At 38.8% G+C, this 26,258-nt stretch overlaps 1 protein-coding gene across 5 annotated transcripts in view; it reads left to right on the forward strand.

Moving 5' to 3' along the window:
* slc12a7b (solute carrier family 12 member 7b) overlaps positions 1 to 26,258 on the forward strand; it is a 58,325-nt gene that overhangs the window by 19,277 nt on the left and 12,790 nt on the right. For all 5 annotated transcript variants that reach the window (XM_069151265.1, XM_069151266.1, XM_069151268.1 and 2 more), the window contains exons 2-17: positions 8,742 to 8,836; positions 9,573 to 9,704; positions 13,244 to 13,390; positions 18,206 to 18,260; positions 18,610 to 18,740; positions 18,971 to 19,212; positions 19,388 to 19,599; positions 20,787 to 20,954; positions 21,250 to 21,348; positions 21,672 to 21,729; positions 22,611 to 22,785; positions 22,865 to 22,983; positions 23,164 to 23,262; positions 23,678 to 23,797; positions 24,252 to 24,356; positions 25,008 to 25,176. In XM_069151265.1, coding sequence (XP_069007366.1) covers positions 8,742 to 8,836; positions 9,573 to 9,704; positions 13,244 to 13,390; positions 18,206 to 18,260; positions 18,610 to 18,740; positions 18,971 to 19,212; positions 19,388 to 19,599; positions 20,787 to 20,954; positions 21,250 to 21,348; positions 21,672 to 21,729; positions 22,611 to 22,785; positions 22,865 to 22,983; positions 23,164 to 23,262; positions 23,678 to 23,797; positions 24,252 to 24,356; positions 25,008 to 25,176 — 2,126 coding nt within the window. The remainder of the gene's footprint in view (positions 1 to 8,741; positions 8,837 to 9,572; positions 9,705 to 13,243; positions 13,391 to 18,205; positions 18,261 to 18,609; positions 18,741 to 18,970; positions 19,213 to 19,387; positions 19,600 to 20,786; positions 20,955 to 21,249; positions 21,349 to 21,671; positions 21,730 to 22,610; positions 22,786 to 22,864; positions 22,984 to 23,163; positions 23,263 to 23,677; positions 23,798 to 24,251; positions 24,357 to 25,007; positions 25,177 to 26,258) is intronic.

A 26,258-nucleotide genomic window follows, 5' to 3' on the forward strand; every position in this document is an offset into this window, starting at 1 on the left:
GGTCATTTATTACCACAGTGACCAGAGAGGCTGAGCCTAACCATTAGCACATCCTCAATGTACCTGCTGGTATATTTGTACTGGTCAGTAAGCAGAGTGCTGATGAAGTGGGACTTTAGCCCTAGCTTTTGAACACCATATATCATCACAAACACGAAACAGAGAAGAACTTGGAAAAGAAGAAGCTGGCTTAGAAACAGCTGGCACTTCGTGACAAATGACAAACTACTCTCCTCACTCTGAGTCAGAGTGCCATTCCCTTATGTAACAACACTGAAGCTTTGATGTCAAAGAATGCTTTTTATATTTCAGATGGTGCAGCAATCTTGCATTTACCAACAGTGAGAATTTTCTAAACCATCTGCCCTCTTATCCTGCTCCTATTCTGTTTTTTCTTCCAATGCTTCCGTGAGTAGACAAAAAATAATATGCATCATTTTAAGTGTGCCAATTTCAAGTGCTAACAATTTAATTTGCATTATGGACTTGACTGAATTGTAACAGTTGGAAATTAGCCTTAACATATACAGTATTTAATGGATGGCAAAAGTGTTGAATATGGAGATTTGTCGGGCTTTGGCTAAAATAAAATCATAAGTCTTAAAATCTTAACACTAATGCCAATGTACCACTATTAAACACTGAAGTTAAACTGTTAAAATGATGTGCTCTTTCATTTTTTTTTTCTTTTTTTTTTTTTCAAAAATGTACATTTAATAAATTAAAATTTCACACGTAGCTCCAAATGTATATTTAAGGCAATACCAGTATCTGACATTTTCCCAGCTCTTCTGGCTAAAGAAATACCCAAATACATTGGTTTAATTTTCTGACCATGCTCACACCATAACATTGTCTTGGCGAACAGCTTAAGCTGTCTTAAGCAGTATTTTATATTATCTGATATGCACTCTTAAATATGCACCCTCTGGCAGAGCCAAAGTATTAACAGAATAAATAAAATTCAAAATTAAGTAATTAATAGAGGAAACTTGAATATGAAACATATAAAAGAGTGAAAAAAGTAATTAATTGAATGCAATACACATGGACTTTAATGCAATTGCCTCCAGTTGAACTGATCCCAACTTTGCTTCGGAATTTGTATTGTTGACACAATTTTCATTGTTCTAAGGCGTTTTTTTTTTTAAATTAATGGATAAAAAGGTTGGTGTTGTTTTACAAGAGTGCCGGTGATTTAATTTGTGTTAGGTTGCCTGTGGTCATTGCCAATTAGATGCTATGTACTCAATGTCACACTTTTAAGGGTCACCAATGCGCTATAGCACAGGGAATCTCTTCTCGCCACCTGCAGAAGTGAAACGTGTACACACACACACACACACACACACACACACACACACACACACACACACACACACACACACAGAGCTCTCACACCATCAAATACACCTGCATTCATTCATCAACAATTACACAAGAGGTTTCAACCTTGTCCCTCTCTCCCTCTTTTATATCACCCAGGTCCAGTCAGTGGTTTACTTCAGTCTCGTTTAACTATTCGAGTTTTAATAGTGTTGCCATCAGCGTATGACAGAATTTCACAAATCATTAAATAACTGTGCACACAAAGCTCACTGTTGTAGGGCTACTAAAACACTTCTTAAATGTATCGCTTAATACTACATAGAGAGGATTTAAGGTGCAGTTGCCTGTTTACAGTGCATTCACACCAGTGACCAGCTGTCCTTAAACAACTCTGGTGAATGCAGCATTTCAAATCAAATTAAATTCTCCTTCTAGTTCTCGTTAGGTCGCCACGAACTGCAACACAATATCACAATATCTTGCTCCTTAACTGTTAAACGTCTGCTGTGTCTTCTGTTTGGTGCTGGGTAGGCAGTGCACATTTTGTGTATCACTGTTTGCTGAAAACAGCTGATGTAGCTTGAAATAGAGTTGATGAGTGCAGTGAGGGTAAACATTACAAAACATTTGCAGCTCACAACAATAAAGTCTGGAAGTTTAGTTGCACTGTTCAGTTTACCATTACAGTGAAAAGTTCAGGATTTCGACTGGTCTTTGTTATTTGAACTACAATATCACAATATGAGCAATTTGTAGGCTGTCGTTCGCTGGGGTGACATTCTTTGGTTTGTATGTTGGCTCAAAAATACACAGTTTAAAGCTATATTTTAGTATGTTAAAACAGTTGGACAGAATGTGTTCACTCCTGACTACTGCCATGACCACAATAGGTACGTTAGAAACTCACTGAAGCATCATTCAAAAATATACAACCTCATTCGACTACAGATGCAAAACACTACTTTTGCCTTTGTTTGGCCTAGTCATCCATTGCAGCTAGTGGTGTCTTACATTAGACAAAAGGAGAAATTATTGATCAGTTACTAAAAGCGATAGAGTATAACCCTGTATGTCCTCTCTTTGATGGGCTTTAACCTCTGCAGTTGTTTATTCTCTATAACGCAACTCCAAATGATCTGTGTCCACTTTTGTCCAAACAAATGGGTCTTATGACATAAAGATCCCTTTACCTGAAGATATTGTTTGCTTTTGAAAGATGGGACATTTTTTGCATCCACATTATTCTCAGCAATAAGAATGCATCATGTTCAACCTTTTGCTCTTCCACTCACATTCTCTTCTAATAACCAGGCACATATTTGCCAACATTAGATCAATTGCTCCTTTTGAACTAATTTTATATGTGCAGTGCCCCGTCAGCATTCCTGAACTGACATGAAAACAGGTGATGTAAGGGCTTTGCACAAAGCAGGATGGATAATTGTGTCAAGGAGCTTTCTTCTATTTTTGCATGTACCTGGTCAATAGTCATAACTGAGCTGGTTTCTCTGAAATTCAGATGCAAAACGAGAGATAGCTTTGCTTTTTGGTAACCCAAACCAGACTTTTATTCATTCATTCTATTTACAGCACTGCGAAGGCAATGCACATCTGAAAATGCAGTCAGACAGGAACTAATCATGTTTGGAAATACAAATTTATTTCCAGAAAGAACTGTGAATCCCAGGTAAATGACAATATGTGTAATTTGCACACAGGACAATATCTGTTAACTAGGCTAGTGTCTTATCACTGCCACTGTACAGTATATGAATCTAGACCATGTCCCTTAGGACTGTTCGCTCCAGCACACAAAAGCACACTCACCCACAATGTTGACATTTCCACTCCAACACTCCAGATTTTCTGTCAGACTGATGGACATGAATCCTTATGGATCATCCTCATCTGCCTTCGCATTCCTCTATGTTGTTTGTCCTTGAGTTTCTTCTTAAGTACATAATCTACTGCAGCAATCGCAGTATTTGACATCGACAGGGGGGGGATTTGTGTCAGCTGGCAGCTTTCATTGTTTGGAATGGTGATGGAATAGTGCAAGTGCAACTGAGGTCACTTGAAGGTTTAAGGACATGGAGGTTTGATACTTTCATTTCAACACATATAGTATTTTGAACTTAAAATGGCCTGAGGGCACAACTTCCCTTAACTGCAGTGTTGTTATCACAGGCCGCTGACATTGATGTTTCATGTTCGGCAAAAAAACCCGCACAGGCTGTAAATAGAGAATCATAGAAAATTATAGGTGCAGTACCACGATAACTTTTTTTCTCCAGTTGCCTTTAATGTTAATGAAAAATGTCAGTTTGCTGTTGCATTTTAACAGTCAGAAACTAGTGCTATCGTTTCTAAGGCTTCCAGAAAATTAACTGTACAGCACAAACTAAACATATTAATATTTTTAGAAAACTGCAGACATGCAGACTTTTCTCTCTCTGCTCCTTTTCTCTCTCTGCTCTCCCCTCACCCCAACCGGTCGAGGCACCTTTGAGCCTGGTTCTGTCGGAGGTTTCTTCCTGTTAAGAGGGAGTGTTTCCTTTCCTCTGTTGGAGGTTTTTCTCCCTTAAAGAGGAGTTTTTCCCTCCTAGCTTATGTGGGGATTGTTGAATTGTTGGGTTTCCCTGTATAATATTGTAAAGTTATGCTGTAAGGACTTTAATGTGTTAAGTGCCATGGAATAACCTGTGTTGTGATTTGGCCCTATATAAATAAAATTGAATTGAACATACCATTCAATATGAAAAAAAAAAAATCCTCAAATCATGTTTGAGAGTGAAACAAAGGTGTCTTTGAACAGTTTTTGTCAAATTTTATTTGTATTTATTTATTTTATTCTCAGTTCTGAACACAGCAATGTGTGCAGTTTGATTAGTATTTCACAAAACATTTTTTATGTGAAAATTCATTGTTGACCTTAAAAACAGTTTGACAAAATAATCGTCAGTGCTCACCCGTTTGGACAAATTGCCTGTGCTTATTAAGTCTGTAAAATGCAATTAAAAGCTCTGTTAAACTGTCTTAACTGCAGCGTGAGAGTGTATTACCAAAGGCCTTCACCCCTTGAACGATTCTGTTCACTTCAAGAATGACGTCTAAACCACCTTATACGTGGACATGTTCTAAATACAGAAATCTCACCCGATTCGGAAACTACTGCCAGTTTTAGTCTGCTGCCTGGTCTCAAAGAGGATTTAGCCAGTGTCATTTAATACTATATTTACCCGTGGTGTGTAGCATCTAACAGATGGAAGCAATGACTGAAAGACTGATTCACCCTTCGCTGCATCCTCACTGTACAATAGACTTTATCTTAAATTCATTCCCTTTGATCCATATGGATTAAAACCCTCTGCCCTCACCTCATTTCCTGCTATCCCACTCTGGCTGCGTTTTAAAGAGCTTCACTGTACAAGGACATAATGACTTTCTCTGTGATTACTACTGGGCTAAGCCAAGCTGCAAGCCTCTTATTCCCCCTACAGCTGGATCAAGCAGTAAAAGTTACCCATGAAATACCCACTGCAGCCAGAGTTCACCATAGGCACATCCGCCGATGCATGAAGGATGTGGGCAGAGATCCCATCAATGTAAGGGGTGGAAAGTTAACAAAAAGTATTGTTATCATCATAATTATGATGAGCATTATTTATTGTACTATCTTGAGGCACTGCAGTGATTAAATAAAAGGAACAAGTGTCTTAAAACATAACTCTGAAAAATGACTCTTTGTAAATTAGTCAATATTCTTTTTCGGTGAATAAACATGATAACAACCACACCAGACATTTCTGCCAAATTGAGATCAAGAGATCTCGATCTGGAAATATGGATAACTATTTAAGTAAATAAGAAATATTCATAAATGATAAGCTAAGGATGGGTTCAAGATACAGTCAGTCATCAAATTTTCCAAGATGTTCATTATTCAGAAGCAGAATTTGAGGACCTTCATAAGAGTTTTTCCCCTTGCAATGCTTTCAACAGAAAATTAATCTAAAGGACTTTGATAATCAATTAATTGTTCGAGCTTCTCATTACTTGAAAATTGTAATCTTTCTAAGGGTTTAGATGGTCGTGAAGATTTTCTGGATTTCTTTGATACTTATTATCTTTTGGATTTTGAACTCATAATCAAACAACAAACAGTTTGAATAGGTCAGTTTGGGCTGTGTATAATCTTAATGGGATTCATTCTCACAATCTGTAGACAATTTGATTAACTGATCAAATAATCATCAGATTAATCAGTAATAGAAATAATCAAGATGTGCTCTGTGAATGCTCCTTAGGTTTAGTTAAAGGTCCCCTGGTAAATAAATTCAGATATCCTTTTTTGATTATAAAGCAGGTATAGTTGCTATATAAATATAATTAAACGGCTCAGTCCATGGAAAAATGCTCACAGCACATATCCAGCAAGTTTGCTGTTTTGAATTTTCTTTTGTGATGCCACAAACTCATGCTCATGTCATATGTCCACCCTCAGCATCGCACACCACCCAAACTTTTATGTGAAAGAAAGCAATCAATGGTCATCACTCACAAAAGAGGCGTCCAATCAGAAGAGAGGGTCACTGATAACATTGTGCCCTAAAGACATGGACACAACACAGCCCGTTGTTGGTAGAACTCTGGAGAGTAGATAAAACACTATATTGAAATAGATTTTGGTACTGAAAACGGCAAAAATATCTTATTGATAACAAGAATGGAAATAAAATTCAGGAAATGTGTAGAATATGGGATATTTAAAAATGGGGTAAAAAAAAAGAGGTAGATTACTTGCACAGAATAACATACCATGTCATTCAGGTAAAAGAAGCTTGCCATACCGGTTCCTGCTATACTACTGCGAGCAAGCAGCAAGGGCTTTCAGTTAAGCTTGTTCCCAGCTTTTTTTTTTTTAAATTTAAAATGTTTTTGTAATGTATTTTCTTCAATATATCTGTTGTATCTGGATGATGAAGTGATCCACTGGATTTTCTGACTTGTTTTTGTGTACATTATGTTTGGGTGTTCTGGTATGAAACTGCTTTGTTTCCTGTTGTATTTTCCTACTTTTATTCCATTTGAACCTTTTATTTTATATATATCTATTGAGAGAGAGAGAGAGAGAGAGTTTTATTGTTTGTCTTATTGGCTTTTATTTATAGTGTTTTATTGTCTATAAAGCACAATGTCACATTTTTGTCTGTGTGTTTGTTTTGCAAAGACTTACGCCAGCAGAGTTTTTAAAAAAAAATAATTTAAATAATGCATGGCAGAGCTCGGATCTACTTCAACTGCTAACACTTTTTTCACTCCCTCACACTCACAATCCTAACACTAAGTCAGGAGTAGCCTGAGTTATATGATTTTGACTTATTTTGAACCCTTTGTCTTTCTCTGACTTAGTTTGGAAAAATGTTCTTCCCTAAATACAAACTAAATTTGTTACTGCCATTACATCATATCATAGTATTTTTGCAGTGAAGTTTTTCCATTTTTAATATACAGACCCCACATTGATAATCCTTAGCTAACACATTTGTCTGGATTCAAGGTCCCTCACTGTTCACACTTGGACTTGACTGCAGCTTGTCTGGTATCGTAGCCCCAACGCTCTAAGTTGTCAGTTCATTGCAAACATTTGCTCAGTGCATCGCTGTGTAGGCTGTCGGCCTTGACAGCAAAGGCACAATGTGGTTCACAGTTTGGTGCTAGAATGTCTTCTGTGAAGGCTCTGTTGCTGTGTGCGACATGGACCGACCATGTGAGCTCTATTGTGATCGACTAAGTCGAGATACTGGAAAGACAGTGTTTCGCAATGGCTGTTACTGTTACAGTCCATATGAGAGCTTGTTTGGGGGAATATACAACCTTGCGGTAAGAGTTGTGTGTCTGTTGTACTTCAGCTCATGAGGTCGGAGATTAAACAGGTTGCAAGATGAGGCGAGATGACAATACAAATGTAACTGTACTCAACTGTAACTGTAATCGGCTAGTCATATTTGAAAACATTTTTCAATGCACTTTCACATAAAATTATTATCAGGTGCAAGTTTTAAGCTTTGTTTTTAGAAAGAAAAACAAATCTGCTCATCTTTTCCCATCAAAAACTACAATAGTAATCTTGTGGCTCAGTGTCACCTGTCTTAAAGACAATTGTGTGGCTTGGCATGCATAAATTAGTTAGAAATGGTCTTTCATTTCTCAGATCTACTTTGTACTGCTTTTGCTGTGTCATGCCCAAACATTGCCTTCTCATTTGTAGTATTTTTGTCAACATGTCTGATTCTTAGTCCACATCCACCACATTGCTTGATGTTCAAATAGGCTTTTTGTATTGCTGACATGACAGTTGACAGCACATGACTCAGTGTCATGTTCAAATAATCTGCTGCTCCATTTGATGGATTAAATACAAATGTAATGGTACAGTTGTTTGTTTTGGTGTTTGTATTTAAATGTTCCTTCTTGATATTCTTGAGGAAAGTTAAAACATGGTGAGCCCTTTTTCTTTTGTCTTCCAGAAATGCATCAGTAGAATTATTTTTTCTCAGATTGTCTTTATATGCATCATTTCAAAAGAATTTCCCCTTGGGGATTAATAAAGTAAGTAACTAACTAACTATTGATCGATTGATTGATCTATTTTGTTTAATTTGTTTGCTCAGTAACAATGTGTATAAACCTACAAAATATTTTTTGTGTTTTCTAAATAAATAATGAGCATCAGCATTCATTTGCCAGAAAGGCCTTTAATATTACTTTCTTATACAGAATCATAGTCCATTTACCGTTTTTAGTGTAGTTATTATTTATTTATGCCGTTCATGAGAAGTCATCATCATGATCTGAACTATTAAAAATTCATATAAATGAAACAATGTAAAACTCAGATGCAGTGAGTGCAAAGCAGAGTCCAAAGTGGCTTTAGTGTATGCAGTGTCAAAATACTTTGATAACGTCAAGAATTGCTAACACGTTGACAAGTAATTTATTGTTTTTTAGATGTTATCATGGCAACTTCCGCCTTTTTTTCTGTTGGTGGTACAAACTGGACATTGCTACCCAAGCTAACCAAGATGCACACATTTTCTCATGGATCAAGGTGGCAATACAAAGCTTGTTCAAATTTGGATCTTGTGTTCTCTCTCTCCAAAGGACAGTTCAAAACATTATTCAACTGACTGCACTGTTATCCTGATGCAGAGCTGTTTAAAATATTTGTTGTCTACTTTACGGTAAAGAAAGCACAGTACCTGCATGAAAAGTCTTCCTCTTTTGAGGAAACAGGTTCTTAAATGATGTATTTCTTTCTCAGTCAACGACCATATTCTGCTTTGGTTACATGATATGCTGAACCTCCACTGCATTTCCTATGAAGACAAAACTGTGCTGTTTTTCTACAGGTGATGGCCTCCCAAAGGAAAACAGTCCCTTTATTAACAACACAGACAATGACAAAGGAAACAGCTATGATGGCACTAACATGGCGCTTTTTGAGGTAACTGTTAAACAGTTTTTATGAAATTATCAACTGGATGTAATCATTGTTTACAGGGCTACATGAGTAAATGTGACTGTGAGTGTTTGGAAACCCCTAACTGCAGTAAAAGCTGTAAATACATCAGAATAGTTTCTAAGTAAACATTCACTGTTAGTCGTATATCTGCAGTTTAAATTAGAACCAGCCTATGAAGCTCAGATCATTCATTAATACACTGTATGCTAAAGCAATGGGCGCAGCTGTGGTGAACTAAATAAATCGAACACAGATAAAAGTACCAATCTGCTGTGAGTTAACAATGTGTCAGTCAAAGAGTTTGTTTGCCAGAAAAACTGGTGCATTCCTTTAAGTTGATTCAGCGGAACCTTTGCTACTGTGCCATTTGGCAGACCTTGATGCTCTGTGGTCATTGGCCCTTGTATAGGATCAATTAGACACTTCTGTTTTCACCACTCTGCATGAAGCCGATCCAGCCTGCTATTCTGAGATCCTTTGAACTAAATATTGAACTGTTTATTATGCTCCAGGAAGAGTTCATCCTTCTAAGTATATGGTAACTGCACATCCAAAGGCCAAATCTTATATTTTGTAGACATAAGCATTGTTACTGTAATGTGAGAAAAACTAAATGCTGAGGAAAATGAAGTTTAAAACCAAAATGTTAGGTGTAAAAAGATTAAGTGTCTGATGCTGCTATTGTTCAGCATGTGAAAAAACATTGTCCCTATTGCAGGAGGAAATGGACAGCAACCCCATGGTGTCATCTCTACTCAATAAACTGGCAAACTACACCAATCTCACCCAGGGGGCCCAGGAGCACGAGGAGGCTGACGATGATGAGGGACCAAAGAAGAAAGCTGTTAAGGTAAAAAGTAGAAAGCCTTGTTTTGTGCTGTGTCTATGCTCGAGCTTTAAGGTAGTGTTTACATTTGTTACATATATGGTACTTTACAGTTGTATATTAACAGCTGTTCTTTTAAAACTGCTAAACTATCATTACATAACAGGGTCATTGACTGATGAATCCTTGCTATTTGTTTAATTGTCAAATCTTTCTCTTAGTATGCACCTCATTGTCATCTGCACAACCTGCGTGTTCAGATTTTACATTCCTTTAAAAGTTGGTTTCACATTTTAACAAAACATTTTTTTTAAATTTATTCATCAATCTTGTAATTGTATTATGTATTACTGCTTAGTATGTCTCATACAGAAATGTATAGTTTTCAAAGAAATTTATATCTCCTCTAATTTGATCATATGAACTCTTGATAGTCTTTTATATAGAAATAAGTTGTCCAAAGGGAATTTGTGGACAAATACTATCAGGTATTTTCAGCCATATTTTCTAAGAAGCATGGATTTCTTCTTCTCTCAGGCCTGCATACAGTATTGTCTGTTGGTCTGGTCAGAGTAGAGGGAAAAGACTCCATCTGGCTACAAGATAAACTACTCGAAGAGCCTGGGTTGTTGTTCATAAGTGTTCTGATTTGGTTCTGTATCTTCCTGATGTTGATGTTTTGTTCTTAATTTGAAAGATAAAAATAAAGTTTTCCACAAAAAAAAGACAATGTAAGGAATTATCAAATAGAATAACAATGCAAATACAAACATATTTCCAAAAGCTTTCACAAAAAGATATGTTCTTAACTTTGGGAGGGCATAATCCAGGTCAATAAATCTGAAATATACAGTGCTCAAAAAAATAAAGGGAACACTTAAACAACACAATGTAACTCCAAGTCAATCACACTTCTGGGAAATCAACCTGTCCAGTTAGGAAGCAACACTGATTGTGAATCAATTTCACCTGCTGTTGTGCAACTGGAACAGGCAACAGGTGGAAATGAGGCAATTAGCAAGACAACCCCTATAAAGGAATGGTTCTGCAGGTGGTGACCACAGACCATTTCTCTGTCCTCATCCTTTCTGGCTGATTTTTGGTCACTTTTGCATTGTGCCAGTGCCCTCAGCACTAGAGGTAGCATGAGGCGGTGTCTACAACCCACAGAAGTTGCTCATTACATTTCATTACATTACATTTCATTGAGCTGACGCTTTTATCCAAAGCGACTTACAATAAGGTTGTGCAGCTCATCAGGATGGCACATCAATGCACGCTGTGGCAAGAAGGTTTGCTGTGTCTGTCAGCACAGTGTCAAGAGCACGGAGGAGATACCAGGAGACGGGCCAGTACACCAGGAGACGTGGAGGGGGCCGTAGGAGAACAACAACCCAGCAGCAGGACCGCTATCTGCTCCTTTGTGCAAGGAGGAACAGGAGGAGCACTGCCAGAACCCTACAAAATGACCTCCAGCAGGCCACTAATGTGCATGTTTCTACTCAAACTGTCAGAAACAGACTCTATGAGGGTGGTATGAGGACCCGACGTCCACAAGTGGGGTCTGTGCTTACAGCCCAACACCGTGCAGGGTGATTGGCATTTGCCAGAGAACACCAAGATTGGCAGCTTCGCCATTGGCGCCCTGTGCTCTTCATGGATGAGAGCAGGTTCAAACTGAGCACATGTGACAGACGTGACAGAGTCTGGAGACGCCGTGGAGAACGTTCTGCTGCCTGCAACATCCTCCAGCATGACCGGTTTGGCGGTGGGTCAGCAATGGTCTGGGGAGGCATTTCTTTGGAGGGCCGCGCAGCATGTGCTAGCCAGAGGTACCCTGACTGCCATTAGGTACCGGGATGAGATCCTCAGACCCATTATAAGACCATATGCTGGTGCAGTGGGCCCTGGGTTCCTTCTGATGCATGACAATGCTAGGCCTCATGTGGCTGTAGTGTGTCAGCAGTTCCTGCATGATGAAGGCATTGATGCTATGGACTGGCCTGTCCGTTCCCCAGACCTGAATCCAATCCAGCACATCTGGGACATCATGTCTCGTTCCATCCACCAAAGCCACGTCGCACCACAGACTGTCCAGCTTTGATTCAGGTCTGGGAGGAGATCCCTCAGGAGAACATCCGTCGTCTCAACAGGAGCATGCCCAGGCGTTGTAGGGAGTGCATACAGGCACGTGGAGGCCACACACACTACTAAGCCTCATTTTGACTTGTCTTGAGGAATTTCCACAGAAGTTGGATCAGCCTGTGATTTGATTTTTCCACTTTTATTTTGAGTATGATTCTGAATCCAGACCTCCAATGGATAATGATTTTGATTTCCATTGATCATTCTTATGTTATTTTGTTCTCAACACATTCCACTATGTAATGAATAAATATTTTCAACTGGAATATTTCATTCATTGAGATCTAGGATGTGTTGTTTAAGTGTTCCCTTTATTTTTTTGAGCAGTGTAGTTAGGAGCAAGGCCATCTAAGGCCTTAAAAGTGAACCATATGATTTGAGGATCAATTCAGAATCTAACAGCAGCGAGCATAAGGAGGCAAGGACATGGGTAATCTGATTCTGCCTCTTAATAATAAGTAAAAGTAATATGAAGAGCATGGCATCTTATTAACAAAAACATAACAGCAGTCCGGCACCTACTATATCCTATTCATTAGTCAGGATAAGCCTTTTATTTATATGTTTAGTCTTTCCTTGAGGATCCTTCGATGCTCATGTTTTCGCTTTCTTTGAAAATAAAAGTTTCCACAGTGCTGCCATGCAGCACATAGATGCTTTTGTAACCACAGCTTCAGTCCCATGCCAGTTGCCCCATCCTGTCCCCCGCATGGAAATAGGCCTTGGCCACCTCCCATTGGCTTACAGGAACATTTTACTAAAGAAGTAAGTGGATGAAGCTGACACCATTGTCGCCCCTCTTTGTCTTGAATAGTGGGACGAGTGCTGTACGTTTGGAGATATATGGAAAAAAAGGTAGCTGTTTGTTAATCCTAGGTGATCTCTGCAACATTTTCTGTGTTTGTCAGAGAATCCTGTCGGCTGTGCCTTTTTACATGTTGTTGCGAAACTGCAGTTACTTGCAAGGAATGCTATATTTGATGATAGAACCATTTAGGGATACAGATCAGATGCAGTGTTGGTGTTATGAAGTTATTGACTGCAGTGTATTTAGGGTTCTTTGTTTTATTTTTATTGAAACCTTCAAAAAATATGATGTTTGTTGTGTGATTTTCTTTTTGTGGTAATAGTACTGACTGAATGGATTTGATACAGTGTAATACAATGTATAGAGTTTTTTGTCTGTTTCTCTCATCCTTTGTTTCCCCCTTATTCCCTCTTTGCCCTCCTCTCTGGTTTTATTCTTTGTGGTCTTGATATTTTGCTGCTTATTATTGCCAGCCTTTTTGAAATTCTCACCTTGTGTTTCTTTCTCATGCTCTCTCTATCCCTAAACATTCCTCCGATGCACAGTTTCTAATCATTTTGCTGTATTGTCTTTTCTCCTCTATATACCCTTTACCCCACCCACTCTACAGAGCCCACAGATGGGGACTTTCATGGGTGTCTACCTCCCGTGCCTCCAGAATATCCTGGGGGTCATCCTGTTTCTGCGCCTTACCTGGATTGTTGGCACTTCCGGCATCTTGGAGTCCTTGGCTATTGTCGGCTTGTGCTGCTCATGTGTGAGTACTTCATTGCGTTCAACATGAACTAGTTTAAGTTTCAGTGTCTTGCAGGTTTTATTTTTAGCGCAGGGTCTTGCCTGTTAGGATCATAGACAGGCTCAGTCAAAATGAATCAGATCCACCGCTTGCTCCTCCCCAGCTCTTCCAAATATTGTCAATATGATCTCTAAAAAAACAGGGTGCTGACAGCTGAAATGCCAAACCTGAGGCTACAATTGAATGTATAATTAAATGTATTTTAATTTACAGTTAATATTGCCTTAAAATATTAAAAAGACCCCAGAACAAAATCTGACATTAAAGTATCTATAAAGAAAAAATAAATAAAAATTGAAGTAGGGTTACAGTAAGAGGTTTACATTTTAGCCATTTTTAGTGGAAACACAACAACTAATTTTAGCAAAATATGTCAGTTACATAGGTAGTTTGAATGTGTGTCATTGTGTTCTCCTCTCACTTTAGAAACCAAAATTATCCCCCCGTGTAATTCTGCATCATTTCTGAAAATGGAAACCATCTTGGCTTAGTTAAATGGTAGAAAAGTAGAAACTAAAAGGAGCTGACTCTTGACAAGGATGTCGATTTGTCCTTTATCAAGGGATTTAGCGTTTAAGTCATTAGAGCAATGACGTGCAAGATTATGCAAGAGTGAACTCAATGTACATACCCAGCTCTTTAATGCATTATGTATACATTAGCACGTGGGTGGGAATAAGTGCGTTTCTGCTTGAGTGTTTGTATTGATACTGGGCTTTTTCAACTTTTAGTGGCAGATGGGTGGATTGACAGCAGTAATAAATGACCGGCAAATTGACTCTATGGCTACTGATCCCTTCTATATTTAGCCACTGTGAATTTCTGTTTCTCCTACTCTCCTAGATTCAAATTGTACCTGGTTGACATGTCATCCGTCCATCCAAAAACTGTCAGAAACATAGTGACATGCACACCCACACAGCAGACAATGGATTATTTCAGATTAATCAGGGAAAGTACAATCAAAAACATTGAGTACCATCTCAGTAAAATGTTTTTTGCTCTCAAAAGGGAATCCTTTAATGGAATAACATGATCAATTTCACTCACAATGACCAAGGGTGGCAAAGTTACAAAATATTGCCATTCCTCTGTAACTGTAAGAAGCAGTAAAAAACATTAATTATATATATCTATATATCTATATATATATAGATATATAGATATATATACAGTGGGGCAAAAAAGTATTTAGTCAGCCACCAATTGTGCAAGTTCTCCCACTTAAAAAGATGAGAGACGCCTGTAATTTTCATCATAGGTACACTTCAACTATGAGAGACAGAATGGGGGGAAAGAATCCAGGAAATCACATTGTAGGATTTTTAATGAATTAATTGGTAAATTCCTTGGTAAAATAAGTATTTGGTCACCTACAAACAAGCAAGATTTCTGGCTCTCACAGACCTGTAACTTCTTCTTTAAGAGGCTCCTCTGTCCTCCACTCGTTACCTGTATTAATGGCACCTGTTTGAACTTGTTATCAGTATAAAAGACACCTGTCCACAACCTCAAACAGTCACACTCCAAACTCCACTATGGCCAAGACCAAAGAGCTGTCAAAGGACACCAGAAACAAAATTGTAGACCTGCACCAGGCTGGGAAGACTGAATCTGCAATAGGTAAGCAGCTTGGTGTGAAGAAATCAACTGTGGGAGCAATTATTAGAAAATGGAAGACATACAAGACCACTGATAATCTCCCTCGATCTGGGGCTCCACGCAAGATCTCACCCCGTGGGGCCAAAATGATCACAAGAACGGTGAACAAAAATCCCAGAACCACACGGGGGGATCTGGTGAATGACCTGCAGAGAGCTGGGACCAAAGTAACAAAGGCTACCATCAGTAACACACTACGCCGCCAGGGACTCAAATCCTGCAGTGCCAGACGTGTCCCCCTGCTTAAGCCAGTACATGTCCAGGCCCGCCTGAAGTTTGCTAGAGAGCATTTGGATGATCCAGAAGAGGATTGGGAGAATGTCATATGGTCAGATGAAACCAAAATAGAACTTTTTGGTAAAAACTCAACTCGTCGTGTTTGGAGGAGAAAGAATGCCGAGTTGCATCCAAAGAACACCATACCTACTGTGAAGCATGGGGGTGGAAACATCATGCTTTGGGGCTGTTTTTCTGCAAGGGGACCAGGACGACTGATCCGTGTAAAGGAAAGAATGAATGGGGCCATGTATCGTGAGATTTTGAGTGAAAACCTCCTTCCATCAGCAAGGGCATTGAAGATGAAACGTGGCTGGGTCTTTCAGCATGACAATGATCCCAAACACACCGCCCGGGCAACGAAGGAGTGGCTTCGTAAGAAGCATTTCAAGGTCCTGGAGTGGCCTAGCCAGTCTCCAGATCTCAACCCCATAGAAAATCTGTGGAGGGAGTTGAAAGTCCGTGTTGCCCAGCGACAGCCCCAAAACATCACTGCTCCAGAGGAGATCTGCATGGAGGAATGGGCCAAAATACCAGCAACAGGGTGTGAAAAACTTGTGAAGACTTACAGAAAACGTTTGACCTCTGTCATTGCCAACAAAGGGTATATAACAAAGTATTGAGATGAGCTTTTGTTATTGACCAAATACTTATTGTCCACCATAATTTGCAAATATATTCTTTAAAAATCAGACAATGTGATTTTCAGGAATTTTTTTTCTCATTTTGTCTCTCATAGTTGAAGTGTACCTATGATGAAAATTACAGGCGTCTCTCATCTTTTTAAGTGGGAGAACTTGCACAATTGGTGGCTGACTAAATACTTTTTTGCCCCACTGTATATATATATATATATATATATTTATTTATATTTTAATATACTGTAATTAACAAAATGTATGTATTCTAAATGATCAGAAACCCCTGTGTAAAGCATTGCACTGCATCTGTAATATTATGAACTGTTTGCCTGGAAAGATGGAAACTCCATTTCATTTATTACAAATGAGCTAAAGTGCGTTAGCAGGGTTGACTCTCCCCTGCGTCACTGCTGTTACATAATAAGAGAGCTGAGCTTAGCCAAACAGATTAGTGTTCATTTTCACTGCTTAGACCACATCTGACTTTGCGCTGATGGTCCACATCAGCCACCTGCTTATGGGTCACATTCTGTGTGCTCTAGACCCAACACCAGAAACATCTAGAAATAACCAGCGCAAAAAGGGTTTTGTTTTATTGCAGCCAAAATAACAACAACTGAAAAGTGATTTTTGCCCTTTGAAGATGAACTCAGAGGCTCAGTTTTGTCAGAATGTAATACTGTAGGAGCCACATGGCTAAGCCTCATGCTAACATATAGAGAGTACAAACAAACTATTTTATTAGCCCAGTACAGCATTCAGAATATTTTCAATCTGTCATGGTTAGGCTGTGCATGGCTCTTTTATGTGTACACAGAAGTAGCAGGGCTTGTATAGATCACTGCACATGGGTTTCCTCAATACGTCTAAATCATCACCATATTTACCCTTTCCCACCAAAATAACACACTTGAACTGTATGGTTTGTTTCTGATTCTTCTTATAAACTGATTAAGAATTGATTATTGATCTTCCATCAGGCCTGTCAGCTTCAGTGCAATCGTTTTGTTTTTTGTATAAAGAAATTTGTTGTTTGCCTCAGGACTGCATTGTTCACAGGAGACTGACAGTTATATATTCCAAAAAAATGCTTTTAGCTTTCTATTACTCACTCTTCTATCCTATTATATCCATTTCCTGTCATGTTTATCATGTGAAATAGGAATAGATACCATGTGAGTTTTCAATATTTGCTATTTTACGTGTAATCTGTAAAATTACATGTATTTTACAGATTACACGTAAAATAGAAGATGGTTTTCTGAACATGGTTTTTAACTCAAACCCACTGCTAATGACATTTGTAATCATTCCGGCCCTGCATGACAAACACCGATGGAAATACCCCAGATTTTCACATGATTTCTTGAGTTGTGGTTTAGCATTAAGCTTGAATCAGGTTTTTTTTCACTTCTTAACACAGTTTTTCAGAAAGAAAAATCTGTTTTCTGTGATGATTTATGTTGTCAGTAAAAATCAGTATTTGGTTGAGGTTGACTTTCTTAAAATGCCTCTTGGTACAACTACTGATGAATTTTGTCAAATAGCTTTACTCCAATTTGTCTGTCACTTTAAACCAGACGCCCCACAAAGAGCACAAGGTTTATCTCTGCAATGTCCTTGTTCTTCCTTCCTCCTCTTTCCTTAGTCCTCTATTCTCTCACCTTCATGCTCACCCCCACAGCTCTTTTTTTTCTTCACCCTTTCAGTTTTAACTTTCACTTCTTCTCTTCTTTGTACCTCTTATCTTGTCTCCCTCTGCCCTTCTCTCTGCTCTGCCCTTTCTGTCATCCGCAAGCACCGTTAGGTAACAGGCTGACGAAAATATCCTCAGCCACAATGACTGATTTCACGGAAGAGCTGGGATCCATAACCAATCCAAAAGATTTAGAGCATAAGCCCCTAAGAAGTATTTTAACAGACTAAATGTTGGATTAACCCATGACGGATCCCATTCTTTATAAAATCTGGAAAATTCATGGGAATAAAGACCTGTTGGGTAGACAGAGAGGTGTGTGTTAATTGTGTGTGGTTTTGAATGTGATAACTACACCACAATTCAGCATTGAAAATTAACCTGGCAATATGTACTGCCTGTACTTTCCCATCAATTACAGAGATAAAAGTAACACTTAAGGTCTTCAGCTTTGACACTTTTATTCTGAAGCTTTTTGTCCTTCCGTTCATCTCTCCATAGACCATGCTGACAGCCATATCCATGAGTGCAATCGCTACGAATGGTGTTGTGCCAGGTAGGAGGCTGTGGTACTTTATCGACAGCGAATAGATAAGAAAGGATTGAGTTGTAAGATGTTGTTATGTGGTGTGATAATTTGAACAAAAGACTTACTTTTATTGGTGGCTTAATCAAATACATGTCTCACCTTTAGATTTGTATAGAACATAATCATCAGTTTCTTTCCATGTTTGTTGGTGTGGTAATCGACAACAGATATTGTTCTCTTAGTTTCTCGGCAATGTAGTACATTTTTAAGGCTTAGGGTTTGACCAAAACATTGGAAATGATCCCGAAATGTTGGCTTTAAAGAAGTAAGTATCCCCTTTATCATAAAAATCCCTCCTTCTGTTTTTGCTCTCCAGCTGGAGGCTCATACTACATGATTTCCAGGTCTCTGGGTCCAGAGTTTGGTGGAGCTGTGGGTCTCTGTTTCTATCTGGGAACAACCTTTGCTGGCTCCATGTACATTCTCGGTACCATAGAGATTCTACTGGTGAGTAAAACTTGTTTTTACTTGGATTACCATTACAGTATGTGGTCCCTACCCTCTACCCACATTCACTCCAGTTCATGTTTTTACATAACATTTTTGTAAAGAAAACCTAAATAATAAATTGAAGATTTTTGCCAACTTTTGTAGTGATTAATTATCCACACTGTTACAGTTTGTCAAATGCTGGGATAATACAAACTAACCTGACTTTTAATTGTCTGCCCATTCAGACCTACATCGTGCCTAAAGCAGCCATATTTGTGGCAGAGAGAAAGGAGGATGAAGTGGGCGCCCTGCTAAACAACATGCGTGTTTATGGCACATGCTGTTTAGCACTGATGGCCGTGGTCGTCTTTGTCGGTGTCAAATATGTGAACAAGCTTGCACTAGTCTTTCTGGCTTGTGTTATTCTTTCCATCTTCGCCATCTATGCAGGAGTCATCAAGACCATCTTTGAGCCACCAGACTTCCCGTGAGTCCAGTTTATAATAACCCCCAATATTATACTGAACCATGTTATGCAAAAATAGCACCAGACCACATTTGTCAGGCAGCCGTAGGTTCATGAAAATGGCTTTTTTTAAATAATTTATTATTAATAAGTTTAAATAGTAGAAATCACATTTATCCTCTCTTTCTCCACACAGTGTTTGTATGTTGGGGAATCGCACTCTGCAGAACAACAATTTCGATAAGTGTCTTAAGACTGAGGTTATAGACAACCTGACAGTCACTACAAATCTGTGGAGGCTGTTCTGCGATGGACCTGCTCTTAATGCCACCTGCAATGACTTTTTTCTCAACAACAATGTGACAGAGGTGCAGGGCATCCCCGGACTGACCAGTGGGGTCATTTCAGGTTGGAACACACCGTTTCCTCTGCAGACTTTGGTCACTGTGTGCAAATAAAAGTGTAGAAATTACAAAGGCCTATTTTGACACATTTTCTATATGATATCTGGTTTTAATCAACTTTACCAATGCCTAATGCTGAACTTGCCAAAATACCCTTTCAAATTGTTACTAAAGATAAATGAAGAGACCTTAGCAATATTTGCTAATCTCAGTAGGAATGCACGCAGTCATGCATTGCATTGGTTTCTTAAATAGAGTGTAAACTCTGAGCATTCCTCAAGCAAGATAACTGCTGACAAATTAGCTTACTGCCAACCTTCACTGTAAATGCATTCTTGTCATATTTCTTGCAAAGCAACTGCAGCCAGCATGCGCAGGTGCTGAGTGATTTCAGATGTGATTATTTTATCCTCTCTGCTATAAAACTTCTTCCTGACCTCTCATCCTCGATAAAACATCTGTCCGTCTTTTCTAATTACTCTTCATCTCGGAGTCTGGACGGCTACTAGTAAAAACTTTCCTACTTTTAAAAATCCTCTGTTTTCGTCAGTGATTCACCTGGTACATCACTTTAGTTTCAGTATTAAGGAAACAAGAAGTGTAGTCTGCAGCTGTTTCAAAATGTCTGTGAAGCTACAAAACCTCTTTTACACAAGTGTTACTCAGGCCGGGTTTACTATCAAACAGTTTGTATGTTTAAAGTGTTTAGTTGTAGGTATCGCTATAAGAGCCATGATTGTTTTTTGGGGTTTCTCTAATTTAATCAGGCAGAGTAGATGGAACCATTTAATGGAGCTGCATTAAGGCAAAAATGGAGGCAAAACATTTTTATTTGCCACCAACAGTCAGAGCTTCTTAATCCAAAATTGTCTCCTGCTCTGCCGTAAAGTGGCTCATTAATGTCTTGTGTCATTGGTCGAATATTTTTCATTAATTAAATAGAATGCACTTCTTCACTAACTAGCAATAGCAATAATGAATGTCAAAATGCTCGTGTTGACCCAATTGGAACCCAACTGATGTATGCTTTTGCATCATATATATTTGCAACTTAAATTTTTCTAATTTGTCAGACTCTCCAAAGACAAGACATTAAATGCCTGTTGGGTGAATAACAACCTATTTGCCCAAGCTGTATACAACACATTGTGTTGTTTGAAGTATTAATTACTGTTGTTGTCTCTCTTGTAGAAAATATGTGGTCAGAGTACGGCCCTTTGGGCATGCTGGTAGAAAACAAGAAGTTGACATCTCTTGGGGGAAGTGACTCTGCCCAGGACATTTACTTGCCCTATGTAGTCAACGATATCACCACCTTCTTCACACTGCTAGTCGGCATCTACTTCCCCTCTGTCACTGGTGAGACTATTATAAATGTATATATGCATGTAGGCCTTTTTCACCTTCGCGGTCTCAAAGCCCTTCACGCTGTTTCCCACTCACACACATGGACTGACATCAGGAGCAACTTCCACTTCCACTTCAACATGAGGACAGTAAAAAGCGGGTATTGAACCACCAACCTTATGATTGATGGGCAACCTTCTGTACCTGTCTGATTTTAATGTATATTGTGGTTGAAATTTCCCACCAGAATTTAGTTTCATTTCTGAAGACCTTATGTTTGATTTTATGTTGTGATCTTCCTGTTTAGGTATAATGGCTGGTTCAAACCGTTCAGGTGACTTGAGGGATGCCCAGAAGTCCATCCCCATTGGCACCATCCTGGCTATTGCTACTACTTCTGTCATCTGTATCCTTAAACCTTGCACTGTGACACAGACAGCAGAAAATCTAGTAAAAGAAACACTGATTTGAACAATGTTATTACATCCAAAGTGGTTGGTGTCCAGCTTGTGGTTCACAACTGATGTTGCAGTTAACTGCAAGGTTATCCTACAGTTGCCCCATTTAAAGGTTGTTAGCAGTAACACTTAGTTTAGAGACATTTAAAAGGAGAATTAAAACTTGGCAAAAGACAACTAAAGACCACCATTTACTGGGTGGGTCCTCTCTGTAGTCTTTTTAAGAGTTTGTCTCGAGATTAATTTTATTCTCCTGAACAGTGCTTCCCAGACGTCACTTGTGTGGTTCTGTTCGGTGCCTGTATTGAGGGAGTTCTTCTTCGAGACAAGTAAGACTTTAACACTTAAAAATACAATACACATGTCGTGCCACGTATGTGAAAAGAACGTGTTTTTACAAAGGGATTGGCCCAGAAAATGGTGCACATTTTGTATTATTTAAATTTCATCTTCTGAGGGTGGATGGATAAAATGATCTAGTCACTGTCCGGTATTTAGCATTGTTAACATAAAGAACATGCTTGTAATTGTGCATAAGGTTAGTTTAAAAGCACCTTTTACATCACCCATAAATGAAGTAAATGGTGTACAAAAACCTTTTATGTATTACAAATCAAATATATATTTTGAATGATTTCCAGCTTTGTATACAGGCTTTGTATAAACACATGGACCTATCATATATTTAAAATTCACAGTCTACTCATTATGGCAGCTATGTAAGTGAATGTTTCTTTCAAATAGAGATAAACAACAACAATAAAACTTGGCTATTATCACAAAACATCCCATAAAGACACCAAAACATACAGTGCATTAGTCCATCTCTAAATACTTTGTGATATATTTTCTGTAGTTCTCAGGCTGAGCCCTGTTCACGCCGGCTTAATATGAAATCTTTAAAAATGACCACAATATATAATTTTGTTTTTAGAAAGGTACTGTAGTTTAAGCAAAAATCACTCAAACAGTAGAAAATAGTGCATTTGTTGGGGACTATTTTATGGGTATGAGTAAAAAACTACAGCCCGTGTGTTAATAGTAATTGAGGAAGCCTGATAGGTAATGACTTGGTGACTTGTTAGAAGGATCAGCTCATTGCTGGTTATGATCCCATAATGTGAAAAATGAAGAATATCACCAGACATTTCCTTTAAGTAAATTTTTTGATAACGCATTCCCTATTCAATGCTTGTTTTTTGTGTTCCAGATTTGGTGACTCAGTGAAAGGGAATCTTGTTATAGGCACACTATCGTGGCCCTCTCCCTGGGTCATTGTGATTGGCTCGTTCTTCTCCTGCTGTGGGGCAGGTTTGCAGAGTTTAACAGGCGCCCCTCGCCTGCTGCAGGCTATCGCACGAGATGGCATTGTACCTTTCTTACAGGTTAGAAACAAACTCTCAACATAAATAGAGTCAAAGCCAGTGCTTCAGTTTCCACACTTGACTGTGTTTCTGCTCGTAGGTTTTTGGTCATGGGAAAGCTAACGGAGAACCTACCTGGGCTCTGCTACTGACTGCTGGGATCTGTGAGATTGGCATCCTCATCGCCTCCTTGGACGCGGTTGCTCCTATCCTCTCTATGTCAGTATCTGTTTGCAGAGTAATATTACATGCTCTCTTTCCATAAAAGCAGATTGCTGAATGAAGTCTGTGATCCCTCCAGTATTTCCCTTCTTAAAGCCACTTGCAGTAGGTCATAAAGAAGAGATTTAGATGATGAGTAAGGAGTTTTTTTTTGGCTTGTTGTCTTTCTCCCTTCAGGTTTTTCCTTATGTGCTACCTGTTTGTCAACCTGGCCTGTGCTGTTCAGACCCTGCTGCGAACACCAAACTGGAGACCCCGCTTCAAGTACTACCACTGGTGTGTAATGAATTGTACATCATTGCTGGTATATTGTCCTTCTGCAGTGCAGTGAAAGAAGAGGCTGTCGAAAGGCTCTGCTTGAATTTGAGGGCCACATTATTCCAGCAGGAATTCTTCTACCAAGATGACTCTCTTAGAGATTTTTGGATACGTGTCAAGAATAACACGTAAAAAAACAACTTCACAACTGCAAGCACATCAGTCTAATGTGGCTTGTGTGATAATGGCCATTAATGAGATTAGTTCCACAGTACAGGTTGAGGACAATGCCGGATATCACTATTGTTAGCTGTTAGCATTCTGAACTGTTTTCATTTCATTAAGACATTTACACAGAAAATCCAAATCAGTTCTATAAATCGATGAGCATGTAAAGAATGGACAGTTGTACAGTGTGCTTTTTCTCCTCCAGGGCTCTGTCCTTCCTGGGAATGAGCTTGTGTCTTGCTCTCATGTTCATCTGCTCCTGGTATTATGCTCTCGTTGCAATGGTCATCGCTGGCTGCATCTACAAGTACATTGAATACCGAGGGTAAGATGGACTTTGTTCACAAAACTTTGTTTGGTTTAAAAGTGGTCATATATACAGTGTATCCTTAATAAGTAAAAGTTCCTATTTACTGTAAGTGAGCAAGAAAACTGACAGAAAAGAAAGATTGAATCAGAGGAGTAAAGAACCATACAAAGAACAAACTACTTATTTTTTAATTTATTTTTTCATGCAGCGTGTTACAATAAGTTACTTAGTGCTAGTGCTCCCATGTTGCGACATATACATGTGAACCCCTCAAAAATTCTCTGAAATAAAAATGAACCGAACCAACTAAAAACACACAGGAATTCATTCAAACCACAAAACAGTCTAAACTATGGAAACAGTGACTTCCTACGTCCTTCCACTCCTTTTGCATTTATCGTGTGGTTTTAATTCATGTTTTTGTGCTTTTCTGGAGATTTAATTCTCATTTCTTTGTTTGCCTCTCCAGGGCAGAGAAGGAATGGGGTGATGGCATCCGAGGCCTCTCTCTTAATGCAGCCCGCTACGCCCTTATTCGACTTGAGGATGCTCCACCACACACCAAGAACTGGAGGTACAGGGTATTTTGTGTGTTTGAATGTGCGTCAGTGTGTGTTATAAGGGTGCGGTTACAGTTGAAATGGGGCCACCTGTCACTGGTGGGTGGACAATAGAAGGACAGGAATAGACACAGAGGGGGAATTTGATTAATCTCTCAAGTCTCTACATAATCTGTCAGAAAAGTCTGATAAGCCTTCATACTGTACAGAGGCCCACACTGGGTGACCCTGTAGGCTGCTTTTTCAAAAGTCAAACCAGTTACTATCTTGGCATTTTCAAGTGTGGATACTCTTTTATGATTTGTCCAATGCTGTAGATGATAAAATACAATGGATAACTTTTCATTTTAGTTTTCTGCTTTTCTGTTGTCCTAAACAACTCCAGTTAGTCCCTGCATAGCTGAGTGAGAAATTATTTAATAAAAATAATGATGCTGCTTCACAGACTCTTCAGAAGTAACATGTTTTACACACTATATTCTACATCTATTTTGACTCACACACCAGATTAATTTTGTTATTTTCTACCACAAAAATATGTATTGCTGCTCTTAAACATTACGGATAAATGATAAAGTGTAAGGTTAAAACAATCTCTTCCCACCTGGCAAAGAAATTAAATGTGACTCCATCCCTGTTCTCCTTTTTGCTCTTGATGTTTCCAGGCCTCAGTTGTTGGTGCTCCTCAACGTGGACTCTGATCAAGCAGTCAAACACCCTCGTCTGCTGTCTTTAACCACTCAGCTGAAGGCAGGGAAAGGCCTGACAATAGTGGGCAATGTTTTTGAGGGAACCTACCTCACCAAAGACACAGAGGCCAAGAAGGCTGAGCAGGTATGGTGGAAGTGCACAAACAGGCGAGCAAACATTCGCAATAAGAGAGCACAATGAGCTTTGTAAGACTGTCACTGAGTGCAAGTCCTCCACCACTGCAGCATTTTTGAAACAGACGTTCAACAGCATTTCAAGTCATGTCCTTAAAATGATAAACAAATCTATTCAAACAACCAGTTTTCCAGATGCCTTCTAAAAGGCTGTTGTAAAACCCTTACTAAAGAAACCCAGCCTTGATGGCAATGCATTGATATAGCTATAGCTATAATACAATATCTAAACTGCCATTCATTAGTAGGATACCTGAAAAGATAGTTTTCGTGCAAATACACTCCTTTCTCAAAGATAACAACATCCTGGAGGAGTTTCAGTCAGGCTTTAGAGCACATCACAGCACTGAAACTGCACTTACTAAAATATTAAGCAACCTCACACTAAACTTTTATGAAAATAAGGTCTCAATTCTACTCTTCTCAGACCTAAGTGCAGCTTTGATGCAATTGACTATGATATCCTCATTAATCGTCTTCAGAAGTTGGTAAGTCTGTCTGATAGTCTCTTAAACTGGTTCAAAACATACATCAAAAGGAAAAAGTTTTATTTCAGCATTGGAGATCATTTGTCTAAGAATATGACAGCTGCTTTGGGGTTGCAAAAGTGAGCTGCCTTGGTCCTTTATTATTCTCACTTTACATGTTGCCACTTGAAAGAGTGCAGTGTTTGTTTCCATAGTCATGCTGATGATACACAACTGTACATTGCTGCTGTACCAAATAATGATGCAGTTATGCACCCCATCACCAAATGTCTTTTGGCAATAAATAAATGTGTGAAGATAAAACAGACATCCTCCTTGTCAGCCCAAAAACAAAAAGTGAAAGACTGAAAAATAATTTGGGGCAACTAAGTCCTTGGATAAAATCAGAGGTCACAAAGTCTCATCTTAGTTAAAAGTTATCTTAGTCCCAGATCTACATTTCAAGGCCCACGTTAACAAGGTGATGGAAACCAAATTTTTCCACCTTAGAATCATAGTTAAGGTAGCCCAATTTATATATCATACAGATGCTGAAAAATTATTC

Source organism: Embiotoca jacksoni, unplaced genomic scaffold (genome assembly GCF_022577435.1).
Source record: "Embiotoca jacksoni isolate LCO1_2020_lvr unplaced genomic scaffold, fEmbJac1.0.p SCAF_17, whole genome shotgun sequence".
NCBI classification, from domain to species: Eukaryota; Metazoa; Chordata; class Actinopteri; family Embiotocidae; genus Embiotoca; species Embiotoca jacksoni.